At 45.2% G+C, this 13591-nt stretch overlaps 1 protein-coding gene across 3 annotated transcripts in view; it reads left to right on the top strand.

The window, feature by feature from the left end:
• Positions 1-13591, top strand: part of PKHD1 (PKHD1 ciliary IPT domain containing fibrocystin/polyductin) — a 607682-nt gene that overhangs the window by 46591 nt on the left and 547500 nt on the right. For all 3 annotated transcript variants that reach the window (XM_068280030.1, XM_068280029.1, XM_068280031.1), the window contains exons 19-21: positions 3660-3790; positions 9941-10110; positions 13390-13528. In XM_068280030.1, the coding sequence (XP_068136131.1) occupies positions 3660-3790; positions 9941-10110; positions 13390-13528 (440 nt within the window). The remainder of the gene's footprint in view (positions 1-3659; positions 3791-9940; positions 10111-13389; positions 13529-13591) is intronic.

The raw sequence follows: 13591 nt of genomic DNA, 5'->3' as shown, positions 1-13591 counted from the left end.
CGCATTTTGGCTATCCCAGTCTGCATGGGGGGACAAGGGGTTAAAGAGGTCTGGAAGGGGGGACCCCACGTCGTTTTTTTTTAATATTTCCCACACTCAGAACGAAGTAAGTAAAACTCTTCCCACTTGGGGGAATCTATGAAAATAAAACACTATTGTTACCTGTGCAAAAAAAACTGACATTTTCCGCATTTAAAAGACATTTTTGCCCTTGAAACTTAAAAATCGATTTTCTCAAAAACTATAAGGTCTTTTTGAAAAAAAAAATTTTCCTTTTATTCCCACTGATCCCCTTAATATACCCTGTGAATTTGGTGTTCCTAAATTTTAAGCAGGCTTTGATATTAACCGTTAAAGTCGGCGGGTTTTTAAATGTATATATTTTTCCTTTGAAACTTTAACATCGATTTTCTCAAAAACTATAAGGTCTTTTTGAAAATTTTTTTTTCCTCTTATTCCTTCTGATCTCCTTAATATATTCTCCAAATTTGAGGCTCTTAGCACTTAAGGGGGCTTTGCTATTAACCCTTAAAGTCGGCGGCTTTTTTATATTATACTGGAGCGTAATATTACGCGATTACGGCAGACTGTGTAATTTCAATGGGAGTTTACTGTCTTACGCGTAATTTGTTACGCGTAAAAACGTAACCCACGGTCTACGCGTAATTAATTACGCGTAATACCGTAACCTTACACGTAACGCTTACGGTGCATTTGTAGTGAATTACGATGCGTAATTACGCTAATGCGTAATTTCGGCCCAGCACTGGTCCAATGCTTCCGAGTTCTGTAATTGGGCTAAAATTACCAAGGTGCGGTAATGCAATATTTCTGTGGAAATCAAATTTCTGTTTTCCAAAGTCTGAACTGAAATACCGATTTCCAATTGGAAATTTCATTTGTGCGAAATCCGATTGAGCATCCCTACTTAGGAACAGACATTTGTATTTTTCAAACTCTTTACAAGGCACATACTTATATCGGTAGAGATAGGCCTCGGGATAGACCAGAGGCTTTCTGTCTCTTCTTATGCCCCACTGTTCCAGTGAAAGGTCTCTAAGTGTCTCCTGGCCACATTTATGGTCATGGATGAGAGCTGGTGATTTGGGTGCCCTGCTCAACAGGCATCTAATGGACACCAATGCTGAGTATTGTACCAGGAGGCAGGGCTGGATTGACCATAAGGCACTGTAGGCGTGTGCCTACAGGCGTCTGATAATGGAGAGGCAGCTAACTCCCCTCCTAGAGTCCCTCCCTTCTTCCCTATGCAGAGTCCTGATGAGAGTGTAAATGAGAGGTTACTCACCCAGGTCTCAGCATTCCATTGAACAGATCTACCTTCAGCCATAGGCACCACTAGCTACTTAATACTGAGGGTACCTCTGGATACCTAATGCTAAGGAGCACCTGTAGCTACCTATGATGGGCAAGGGAAGTAAGGGAGAGGGGACAGTTGGGACAGCCAGCACACTTGTGGTTCAGTTTGGTGGTGGTTTGTAGGTTCATGGAGGGCGGAGTCTAGGGTGTCAGATGTCAGATGTCTATAGGCTCCTGTGAGGTGAATCCGGGCCTGCCAGGAGGTGAGTTGGGCGCTCAGTGTGGGAGTAGTATAAATAAATCAGTGCAGATCTCATTAACAGGGTGTTAGTCCATATAGTAACTTTCCAGGTGCTTGGTTCTCTCGCCAGTGTTCCCCAACCCTGTCCTCAGGGCTCACCAACAGTGCATGTTTTGTGGAAATCCACAGTAGTCGTTAATCAGTTCTGCTGCAACACTAATCACCTCACCTGTGCAGGTTTGTGGTTTCCTGCAAACATGTACTGTTGGTGGGCCTTGAGGACAGGGTTGGGGAACTGTGCTCTAGACCTTTAAAGTCCTGTGCCCACCATCACCAATTAAGGGAAATAAAGGCTTACCAGCTGCATGCTACCCACATTATAAGCTTGTATGTATAACTCTGTCAACCAAGGAAGCTGGATCGATCCTCCGGACTTCCAGCTGTAATGTAGTCCTCCAGTCGATATTAGTACAATTTCCCAGGATAAGAAAAACAAGACAGCAGTTCTAGGAACTGTCTTGTCTGCGGTACATTCACATTGGTGCATGCTCCATCAGAATAACGTACAGCATGCAGTGCGTTGGCCGGGAAATAGGCATGTTTACAGAGGCGGTGAGGCATAGCTTTATTGTACTGTATGCCTCACTGTATGGTTGCACAGCAACGCTACTGCATGATGTGACTTTTCAGCTACGCTTGCATAGTTTGAAAGGAGCGTAAAGGCGGCCAGATGTTTTTCAAGGGCAACTGAAGTGAGAGGGATATGGAGGCTGCCATGTCTATTTCATTTAAGAAATACCAGTTGCCTGGCAGCCCTGCTGATCCTCTGCCTCTAATCAATTTAGCCATAGACCCTGATCAAGCATGCAGCAGATCAGGTGTTTCTGACATTATTGTCAGATCTGACAAGATTAGCTGCATGCAGGTTTCTGGTGTGATTCAGACACTACTGCAGCCAAATAGATCAGCATGGCTACCAGGCAAATGGTATTGAATAAAACAAAATATATATGGCAGCCTCCATATACCTATCGCTTCAGTTGTCCTTTAAGTTCCTTATTTTTGGGGTTTTTCTGTTTAAAACAAAAAACTAAATAAAATAAAAAAAAAATTGGCTAGAGACCCATAGAAATTTGATGATCAAAAGAAAAGTTTTATTTGATTTATCTGATTTTGCCAATCATTTTATCTATTTTCCATTAACCACTTAAGTACCAGTGGTCTTTGCCCCCTTAAAGGACCACTATCGCGAAAAAAGTAGGCAGTTAAAAAATGTGACAGATGACAGGTTTTGGGCCAGTCCAACTTCTCATGGCTTTCTTTGTTTTCAACAGCATTTCCTGAACAACAGTTGCAAAATCTAACTGACATAATAGTGTGCAAGTGATTAGGGAGGCCGGCTGGTATCTTGCTATTTATAGCAGTTAAACTGCTGTTCAGGAAATGCTGTTGAAAACAAAGAAAGCCCTGAGAATCCCCCTTAAAAAGATGGACTGTCCCAAAACCTGTCATCTGTCACATTTTTTAACTGCCTACTTTTTTCGCGATAGTGGTCCTTTAAGGGGGCAAAGACCACTGGTACAAGAAACTGCGGAATAACGACAAATACAGACAAATTGCCGCACATACCCGACGGCTGCCGCAATCCCCATCCACGTCGGGATCCTGGGCCACCCACTCTGCCGTCTCTATGACAGCAGAGTTCCTGTGAGCCGGTCAGGAGCCGCTTTCATTGGCTCCTGACCCTGCCTATCAATGCAAGCCAATGGGAGCTGCTTAGGTTGAAAGACAGGGCCAGGAGCCAATGAAATCGGCTCCTGACCCGCTCACAGGGCTCTGCTGTCATAGAGACTGGCAGAGTGAGTGAGCTGCGGCGGGGAGACAGCGGTGACATCGTCAGGAGCAACGAAAGCGGCGAGAACGTGCGGTGTCTGTGTATTGAAATCTACGCCCTGGCAGCCAGATAGCTGTCAAACCAGGGTGTCGATTTCAATTAGCGCGGTCCTTAATGGGTTAAGACGTTTAAAATAATCATTTTTGTTGTATTGTGTATGGCCAACTTGAGGAGGATGGCACGAGTAACGGGTGAATCATTCCACAGGTGTGTTTTGCCTACAAGGGATATCTGAGAGACGATTTTCTGGTTTCGGTGATGTATAATAACAGTTCACCAAACTCTGTGAGTAAGAATTATACCTGCCACTGGGAATATCAGCAGCGAGATCCAGACAAGTAAGCTGCATATTCATTTTAATGACAAATGTACCTCACTTTCCAGTTCTTTTATTAATTTGCTTTAGATTTCAGCCTTTCACACATAGATTAGTGATACAGAGGTGGACACTTTTTCACATCTAAATGTATTATATACAGTAATACAGCATAATAGATTAAAATCCAATAAATGATTTAAAGGCATTCTGTAGGTTATGTATTATATGTAGTACCCACTAAATGATTTAGCAACATTATTAGTATAGTAAAATAACTACAAGATGTAACTGTGTGTAAAATGTGATGATGGTCTTTATGGGATTGTTATTTCCTGTATGTTACTCTCTGTTCTAAGCAAGCTTCCTGATGATGGTGCATGTTTTTCTTCAGTAAAGCGTTGTAACTTGTTATACTGGGTGCCTATTTGCGTGTACAGACCACTCTGCTCCATCAAAAAAATATTTTTTCTTCTTAATTACCGTATATACTCGCAAGCAAGCCGACCCGCATATAAGCCGACCCCCCAACGTTTTCCTGAAAAACCAAATGATTGACCCTCATATAAGCCGGGGGTAGGAAATGCTGGCCGTGTAATTCCCCCAGTGTGTCCCAGTATAGTTAGTATAGTGGCCAGTATGGGTAGGTAGTGCCCAGTATTGCTAGTGAAGTGCCCAGTATAGCTAGTGAAGTGCCCAGTATAGCTAGTATAGTGCCCAGTATAGTGCCCAGTACAGCTAGTAAAGTGCCCAGTATAGCTAGTATAGTGCACAGTATAGGTAGTATAGTGCTCGGTATAGCTAGTATAGTGCCCCAGTATAGCTAGTATAGTGCCCAAGTATAGCTGGTATATTGCCCAGTATAGCTAGTATAGTGCCCAGTATAGCTAGTAAAGTGCCCAGTATAGGTAGTATAGTGCTCGGTATAGCTAGTATAGTGCCCAAGTATAGCTAGTATAGTGCTCAGTATAGCTAGTATAGTGCTCAGTATAGGTAGTATAGTGCCAGGTATAGCTAGTATAGTGCCCAGTTTAGCTAGTATAGTGCCCAGTATAGCTAGTATAGTGCTCAGTATAGCTAGTATAGTGCTCAGTATAGCTAGTATAGTGCGCAGTATAGGTAGTATAGTGCCAGGTATAGCTAGTATAGTGCTCAGTATAGGTAGTATAGTGCCAGGTATAGCTAGTATTGCCCAGTATACAGGGCCGGCCCGCTCATGAGGCGGGGTGAAACTTTTGCCACAGGCGGCAAATTTCCAGGGGCGGCACCCGCCCGTCCGTGGGTGCGGGGAGCCGGCCCGCCGAGCTGGAGGGGTAGCTGGCAGGACGGTGGTATTGGGCCAGCGGCGGGGAGGGGGGTCGGACCCCCCCCTCCCTCGCCTGGGTCCCCCGTCCTCCGCTCCCCTCCAGCCTAAATAGACGCAGCCGTATATGTAAGAGGCACGGGCGGGGAGACACTCACCTCCTCCTCGCTCCAGCGTGCGCTCCACTGACATCACTTCCTGCAACGCTGCAGGAAGTGATGTCAGTAGAGCGCATGCTGGGAAGAGGTGAGTGTCCTCCCCGCCCGTGCCTCTTACATATACGGCTGCGTCTATTTAGGCTGGAGGGGAGCGGAGGACGGGGGACCCAGGCGAGGGAGGGGGGGTCCGACCCCCCCTCCCCGCCGCTGGCCCAATACCCCCGTCCTGCCAGCTACCCCTCCAGCTCGGCGGCCCCCCAGAGCGGCCCCCCCCCCCGAGGGGGGGGGGAGGGGCGGCGGCAAATTTTTTTTTTAAATTTGCCTCAGGCGGCAAAAAGTCTAGGGCCGGCCCTGCCAGTATAGCTAGTATAGTGCCCAGTATAGCTAGTATAGTGCACAGTATATCTAGTATAGTGCTCAGTATAGGTAGTATAGTGCCAGGTATAGCTAGTATAGTGCCCAGTATAGCTAGTATAGTGCTCAGTATAGTGCTCAGTATAGCTAGTATAGTGCTCAGTATAGCTAGTATAGTGCTCGGTATAGCTAGTTTAGTGCCCAAGTATAGCTAGTATAGTGCTCGGTATAGCTAGTATAGTGCCCCCCGCCTCAGCCAACCCCCCCCCCCCCCCCCCCACGGCTGCCGCTGCTATTAGCTTCTTAGCTTACTGTGCGGCTTCCTCTATTCCCCTCTCCATCTCCGTCTCCCGGGCATGTAAATAGTTCACAGCAGCTCGCTCCACGGCGGCTGCTGTGTGATGACAGAAAGCTGTAGGCAGAGCGGTTTCCTGTAACGGCGATGTGTATCGCCGTTACTATGGAAACCGCTGTGCCTACAGCTTCCTGTCATCACACAGCAGCCGCCGTGGAGCGAGCTGCTGTGAACTATTTACATGCCCGGGAGATGGAGAGGGGAATAGAGGAAGCCGCACAGTAAGCTAATAGCAGCGGCGGACGTGGGGCGGGGGGGAGGCGGCCTTCCACCAACGAGACTCGCAAGCAAGCCGACCCCCCAACTTTTGGCCCACTTTTGGGGGGTCAAAAATTTGGCTTGCTTGCGAGTATATACGGTAGTCAAACATGAACTTTTACTGAAACCAGCAGATGGCTTTTATTTAAAAAAAAGTGCCTGTTTAACTACTTTCGCCTCCTGGACGTACTAGCTACGTCCAGGAGGCCATGTGCGCGCACTCCCGCGGCCGATCGCGCGCGTGCACGCGCGCTCCCGGCTTGCGGTTTGTTAACCAGGCAATCAGTGAATTGGGCTATGGTGCCCGATCACTGATTCCTCTCCCCCGCAGAAAAAGCAACAGCTTCTCTCGGAAGCTTCGCTTTTTCTGGCTCTAGCGTCCCCATGCGTCCCTCTAAGCGCACATGTTACGCTTAGAGTGATGTAATGTAAACACTCATGGCTGCCATGTTGTGGCCAAAAAGTAAAACTACAACAAAATGTAAAAAATAAATAAAAATCAACACATATATACAGAAAAAAATTACTGTTTACATCCCACCCTCCCAAAAATACCCAAATAAAATGTTTAATATAAAAAATAAAGAAATCATGTAATTAAAAAAGAAAAACATGTAAATATTTACCTAAGGGTCTAAACTTTTTAAATATCAATGTAAAGATGAAATATTTCTATTTTTTTTTTTTTTATTTTAAACTTGTAAATAGTGATGGATGCAAAATGGAAAAAATGCAACTTCATTTCCAAATAAAATATTGTCGCCATACATTGTGATAGGGACATAATTTAAACGGTGTAATAACCGGGACAGATGGGCAAACACAATACGTCAGTTTTAATTATGGAGGCATGTATTATTTTAAAACTATAATGGCTGAAAACTGAGAAATAATGAATTTTTTCAGTGTTTTTCTTATTTTTTTTATCTTCCTGTTAAAATGCATTTATAGTAAAGTGGCTCTTAGCAAAATGTACCCCCCAAAGAAAGCCTAATTGGTGGCGGAAAAAACAAGATATAGATCAGTTCATTGTGATAAGTAGTGATAAAGTTATAGGCTAATGAATGGGAGGTGAACATTGCTCGGATCTATAAAGTGAAAACGACTGAAGGCCGAAGTAGTTAAAGCAGTATTAAACTCTGGCATTCAATAAAAATGTGTTTTCCTACTTTTTATACCCCATACAGTTATCATATTTGCTTTTGTGTATTAGTATTATTATTCATTTAGAAATTACAAATTCCCAAAGTACAGCTTTATTTGCTCTGAAAGCTGCCTTTGCCTTTTATTCATAACTGTATTCATACTGTAATGTACCCAGTAATGATTTCTGAGCAGGGTATCCGTTCTGGACACATTAGAAGGCATTTCTGCACAGTCAGGGAATATTTACATTCCTCTCTGCTACAATTAAGTAAACACAAGATAATGTTATCACCAGTTCAGTTGCAGGGATCTTTCTATTGAAAAAGTAAGTCCTGTGTTTTAAAGGAGTTATCAGGCGTTTTAAAAGAAAATAAGTGCTACTTACCCGGGGCTTCCTCCAGCCCCAAGCTCCCAGCATGTCCCTCGCCGCAGCTCCGTGGTGAGCCGTTCGCCGCCGCTGCGTCCTGGTCCCTGGCGATGATGTCAGGCCGACCTGGTGATCACTGCGCCTGCGCGAGCAGCGCTGTCAATCACTGTCACGTGGACTGGAGCGTACTGCCCAGGTGCAGTAGTTTTAGTACGCTCTGGTCCACGTGGCAGGTTAACAGCGCCGCTCGCGCAGGCGCAGTGCAGGCCAACTAGGAGGTCGGCCTGAAGTCATCACCGGGGACCGGGAGGCAGCGGCGGCGAATGGCTGACGGCGAAGCTGCAGCGAGGGACATGCTGGGAGCTTGGGGCTGGGGAAACCCCGAGTAAGTAGCACTTATTTTCTTTTAAAGAGAAACTCCAACCAAGAATTGAACTTTATCCCAATCAGTAGCTGATACCCCCTTTTACATGAGAAATAGAATGCTTTTCACAAACAGACCATCAGGGGGCGCTGTGTGACTGATTTTGTACTGAAACCCCTCCCACAAGAAGCTCTGAGTACCGCGGTACTCTGGGCAAACTGCCACAATGTAACAATGTTCACAGACAGGAAATGGCTGTTTACAGCTGTCTGTAACAGCCAAAACAGCTAGAAACAGCTACATAACCTGCCCACAGTAACAATGTCACCATGTAATACATGTCAGAATGTGAATCAGGGAGAGGAAAGATTTTACAATGAGCAAACACTGACTAAATCATTTATACATAATTATTGTAAAAATGAAGCACTTTTTTTATTACATTATTTTCACTGGAGTTCCCCTTTAAAATGCCTTGATAACTCCTTTAACCCTTTGAATGCTGTTCTGCTTTAAAAAAAATGGTGGTAGTATATTGTATGCTGTAAATAATCTTTTAGAGCAAAGAAGAAATGCTGAGTTTCATATTACTTTAAAATGACGCAGAATAGCGGTAGTAGAATATCAGTAAATTTACCGATATACTACTACATTCATTTATCAAAATATTGGTAATATTTACAGTTATGTTTTACTATGACTTAACCTCTCCTTACTCTCACACAGAACACTCTCCTGGGGGTGCCTAACCCTAAGACCCCTCCCCCCCCACCGGTGGTGCCTAACCATAAGGCCCTCCTGGTGGAACCTAACCCCAAGACTCTCCCCTGGTGGTGCCTAACCCTAAACCCCCCTGGTGGTGCCTAACCCTAAGACCCCTCCCCCCATCCCTGATGGTGCCTACTGCCTATCCCTTAAATCCCTTGTGTTAGGGTTCTGTTATGCCACCGTAACATCCCACTGTGAACCTGACCTCTGTCACTACATTATCAACAGGGCTAGCGTTTGTCAGTTGATCTCTCTCACCATTCATAGTGCTTCTCAGCACACCTAGCACTGGGAGATGAGTAACTAAGCTAATAGTCGTTTTACAGCACTTTTTGTATATAATGGTGTGCAGTGCTAACAGATCTATATTTTAGGATACCCAATAAAGGTTGAATTTTAAGTCTTATAGAACTCACAGGGCATGTCCAGTCGGTTTGTGTGTTCTAGTCCCCCCCCCCTTCCCAGTACTCATTCGGAGTATTTACTGGGGATGGGCGAAACATGAGAAATTGACTTTCTGCAGTTAGAGAATGCAGATTTTTTTTCAGTGGAAATTGTATTCCTGTGCTCATTTTAGATCAATCAGAAGACTACAGAGTTTTTCTGAGTCTTGTGGTTGGTTTAAAATGTTTGTGGTTTCCCGATTTCTGAAGTAAAATTTTGCATTCTCTGATTGGTCCAACACTACAGAGTATTTCACAGACAGACTATATTATAGATTCCATAAAAAAGCAACTTTTTAAAAATTGCTTAACTTTATTAACAAAAATGGCGAAAAGAATACTTTCTGTGGAAATCAGAATTGGAATTCCATCAGAATGATCCGGTATCGGTAATCGGCATTTGCGGAAATCTGACTTTTGTCGGAATCTGAAATCATCCCTAGTGTTGGCAAACCTATAAAAATGTAGAAAGAAAAATATTGCAAAATGGTGCATGTGGAAAATTGCATGCACTAAACGCAAGGACAAGTATAAACGGCCCCTAAGTCTGCAGACAGACCAACATGAATACACATTTTATGAAATGTCTATTTGCAAAATGGATATTTAAATAAGTAATTGAAAGCCTTCTTTTCCCAATATTTCTGCTCTGCTAGTTGGAAGTTCTCCTGTACTGATCTATGGAGGTGTATACAAGACCCGCCGGCCAGCAGCGATGCATCATCACTCATATATGTGGAGGAGATTCTGCTGCTGCAGGTGGAAGAGGAAGAAAACAACTGGTATTTTATGGATGAGATAATCATTGCAAATGGAAACGTCACAGGTACCAGACACACATCCTGCAGAAACCTTCCTCTCTCCAGGGGCTCATATTAACCAGAGAGAGATACAGGTAGTGCCTGACTTACAAATGCCCGACTTATGAACAACCTGCTGATACGAACGGCATGGATTCTGTGTTTCCATGGGAACAAGTCAAAAAATTTATTTTTCAAATTGGACATGCAGTTTTTGAGAAAATCGATTTTAAAAAAATCAAAGAAAAAATGGCTTTTAAACTTGTATAAGCAGGTACAGAGGGCAGAGGTGACACATAGGGGGATATTGGAGGCACATAAGAGGTACAGGTCGAGAGATGGCACAGTGTTCCAACTTAAGAACAGATTCAGGTTAAAGTGAAGCATAGATGAATCACCCTCATGTATTTTACCATATATATCAGTGGGAACATTAGAGAAAACACCTACCCTTCTCTCTGTTTCATTCTTCACTGCTCAGCCTGCTTGTTATCAGCCCTGTTAAAATCCCTGACTGAGCATTCAGTCTGGCTTTGATCAGGAATCATTAAAGCTGAGTCATTATAGCAGAGCCAGAAGGGGCAGGCTTGGGCTTAGAAAAGACGTCAGAGAAGACAGACTCAGCTATAATGATTCCTGAGCAAAGCCAGACTGAATGCTCAGTCGGGGATTTCCTCAGGGCTGATAACAAGCAGGCTGAGCAGTGAAGAATGAAACAGAGAGCAGGGTAGGTGTTTTCTCTAATGTTCCCACTGATATATATGGTAAAGTACATAAGGGTGCTTTATCTCTGGTTCACTTTAAGAACAAACCTACAGTCCCTGTTTTGTTCATGAACCGGGGACTACCTGTACTCATTTCATTGCTCTGAATTTGAGATCTGCGTAATGAATCCTCACTCTCCTGTCATTTGGGACCTCACCAGGCACAGGGATTTGCATCTAGGGTATTGCAGATCAAAACCGTAAAATTGGGCGCAGGAGGTGCTGGGAAAGTTTGGATGCCCCGGAGACACCTGATAAAATGGCCACTTTTATAGATGCAAATTTCCATTTATAGATACTATTAACATGGGCGCCTACGTTGCATCCAAACTTCCCTGTGGATGATGATTTATATATATACTAGCTGGACGCCCGGCGTTGCCCGGATTATGTATTTGGCTAGTGTTGGCTCTGCCCACTTTTTCTAACCCTAAACACTCAATTACTCAATGACCAAGTTTGTGAGCATTGCAGTCTTTGACATCAATAATTTGCATTGAAATGAAACAAATCTGATTGGCTGTTTGTTGCTCCACCCTCTTTTCTGAATTTGAACCCCAGTCCCCCAATGACCAACTATACCAGGTTTGAGACTTGTGCCATTAACAGTGCAAGAATGGCAGCAATTAAATATTTCCCTTAAAAATCAATAGGTGAATTTTTGATTGGCTGTTTTAGGCTCCACCCACTTTTCTGAATATTAGTCCCAGTTACCCAGTGACCAACTGTGCAAAGTTTGAGCACCCTACCATTAACAGTGTAAGAATGGATGCAGTTTACATTTTCCCAGTGAAATTTGTATTTGTCTCCGCCCACTTTTTGGTTATGGGGATAAAAAGTATCCTATATGTTATTCCGGGTAACAGGGCCGGCGTTGCCGACCTCTGCAGTGGCCCCATGCTGCCGACCCTGTCAAATGCTGCTCCCCTCGCTCGCACTGCTCCCTGGGACCCTTGCATGAGAAGCAGCAGCAGTAATTACTCACCTGTGAGTCATTACTGCTGCTTCTTCACACCCAAGGGCCCAGGGGAGATGTGAGGAATGGCTGCGGGGGATAGCGGGGTGCTCGGGAAGGGGTCCCGCACCTTAGTTTGCCCCAGGGCTCCAAAGCCCCTTACACTGTCCCTGTCGGGTAATGTACTATGTGTGTGCCAAATTTCATTCAAATCCATTCAGCCATTGTTGTGTGATCGAGTAACAAACATCCAAACTTTTGCATTTATAATATTAGTGAGATAGCAGTGAAAGTGACATGGATATTGGAGTTGGGTGTGTAAGTGTGTCATGGTAAGGTTTATTGTTGGGTTAGGGTTAGGCATCAGTGTGTGGTTCATCGTGGGGTTGGTTGGGGTTAGGCATCAGTAAGGAGGAAACTAAACTTGTAGAAGGTTAAGACCGCCACCATCAGAAAGTTTTCAGCTCTTTATTGATTAAAATTTCAAAAGACACATGACCTTAAAATTGGCGACGTTTTGGAGGGATACCTCCTTTCTCAAGCCCTGTCTGTGTCTAACTAACTCATGCAATACATCCTTTTTTTTTTTTTAGCTTTTCTTGGCTCCTGTTGCATGCAACAGGAGTCCAGGGTAAGCAAGGCTATTAGCCCCATGCACGGAAAAAGCGTGAGTGCCCTAAAGCACCCCCACAAAACGTGCATGAGTAGCCACAGGCCCCACAATACAGCAGGGCCCTTCCGGTGTTCCCCGAAGGGAACTTTTCCCCCTTTGCCATCGGCGCAGGGGGTACTAAGCATCCTCCTACCCGAGAGTTGGAGGACCCTGGCGGCATCCTCCAACACCCGAAGGGCTGGAGGACCCTGGACTGCCCTGTGCGATGTGGCCATCCACATGGTCCGTGGCTCCCCCGAGAGGGAGCCAGGTGGGAACCGAAGTCCCCAGGGGACAAGTCCCCGGTGCCAGCAAGCTGGCCCCGACCTTGCGGCCGGAGAGATAAAAATTCGGCACTCTCCCTAGCCAAAAGGCCGGGGAGCTGCGTTAGTCGGCTATGCATATGGGCAGTACAGACCAAAGCACCCTACTTCCGCCTGGGATCTGCCACATCCCAGGTTTTTTCAGGTGCACCTGGAGCGCCACTTCCAGGGGCAGTACGCCTAAGCAAAGCCCTCAGCCTTCCAGCTTCGACCATGGTATAGATCCATTCAATCAGCCTCTGGGGAGTTACGACAAGAAGGGACACCCTGCCACAGTGCCATCCCTCCAGGTCCCCCCAAAAACCTCAAGAACAGATACAACACTTGATCTACCTTATATACTCTGCCTATGGAGAAATTCACCAGTGAAATTCTGCCTATGGGGAGTGAAGTGCTGACCCTCCCAGTGACCAGGCACATCGCAGTTGGAAATCTCTGGAGTGCTTTACCAATAACCCTTACAAGTAAGGAGGAAACTAAAGGCAGAAAAATCCTACAAAATTACATAGTAAAGAAGTAGTTCTTACGCTATGTATTAGGTGCATCAGGCTCCATGTGTGACAAGTGACAGTAACCCGGCATTCATTAACATAAGTTGTTCTATTTTATAGTTAACCAAGTGGGTCCTAAACCAGCGCGCCCTGGTGGCCACCTGCTGAATGCCGTCTCTGTGTCCGGGAGTTATCCTTCCTACAACCTGACCGCCTGGGTGGCCAACTGTGGCACCGGCCTGCCACTCATAGGGCTATGGTGAGTATGAAGCGCAGGCATCCTGCTCTCACTGTCAGGCTGGAGATGAGGATGTCCTACCAA

Source organism: Hyperolius riggenbachi, chromosome 4 (assembly GCF_040937935.1).
Source record: "Hyperolius riggenbachi isolate aHypRig1 chromosome 4, aHypRig1.pri, whole genome shotgun sequence".
Lineage (NCBI taxonomy): Eukaryota > Metazoa > Chordata > Amphibia > Anura > Hyperoliidae > Hyperolius > Hyperolius riggenbachi.
This window is presented reverse-complemented; position numbering and strand designations above follow the sequence as displayed.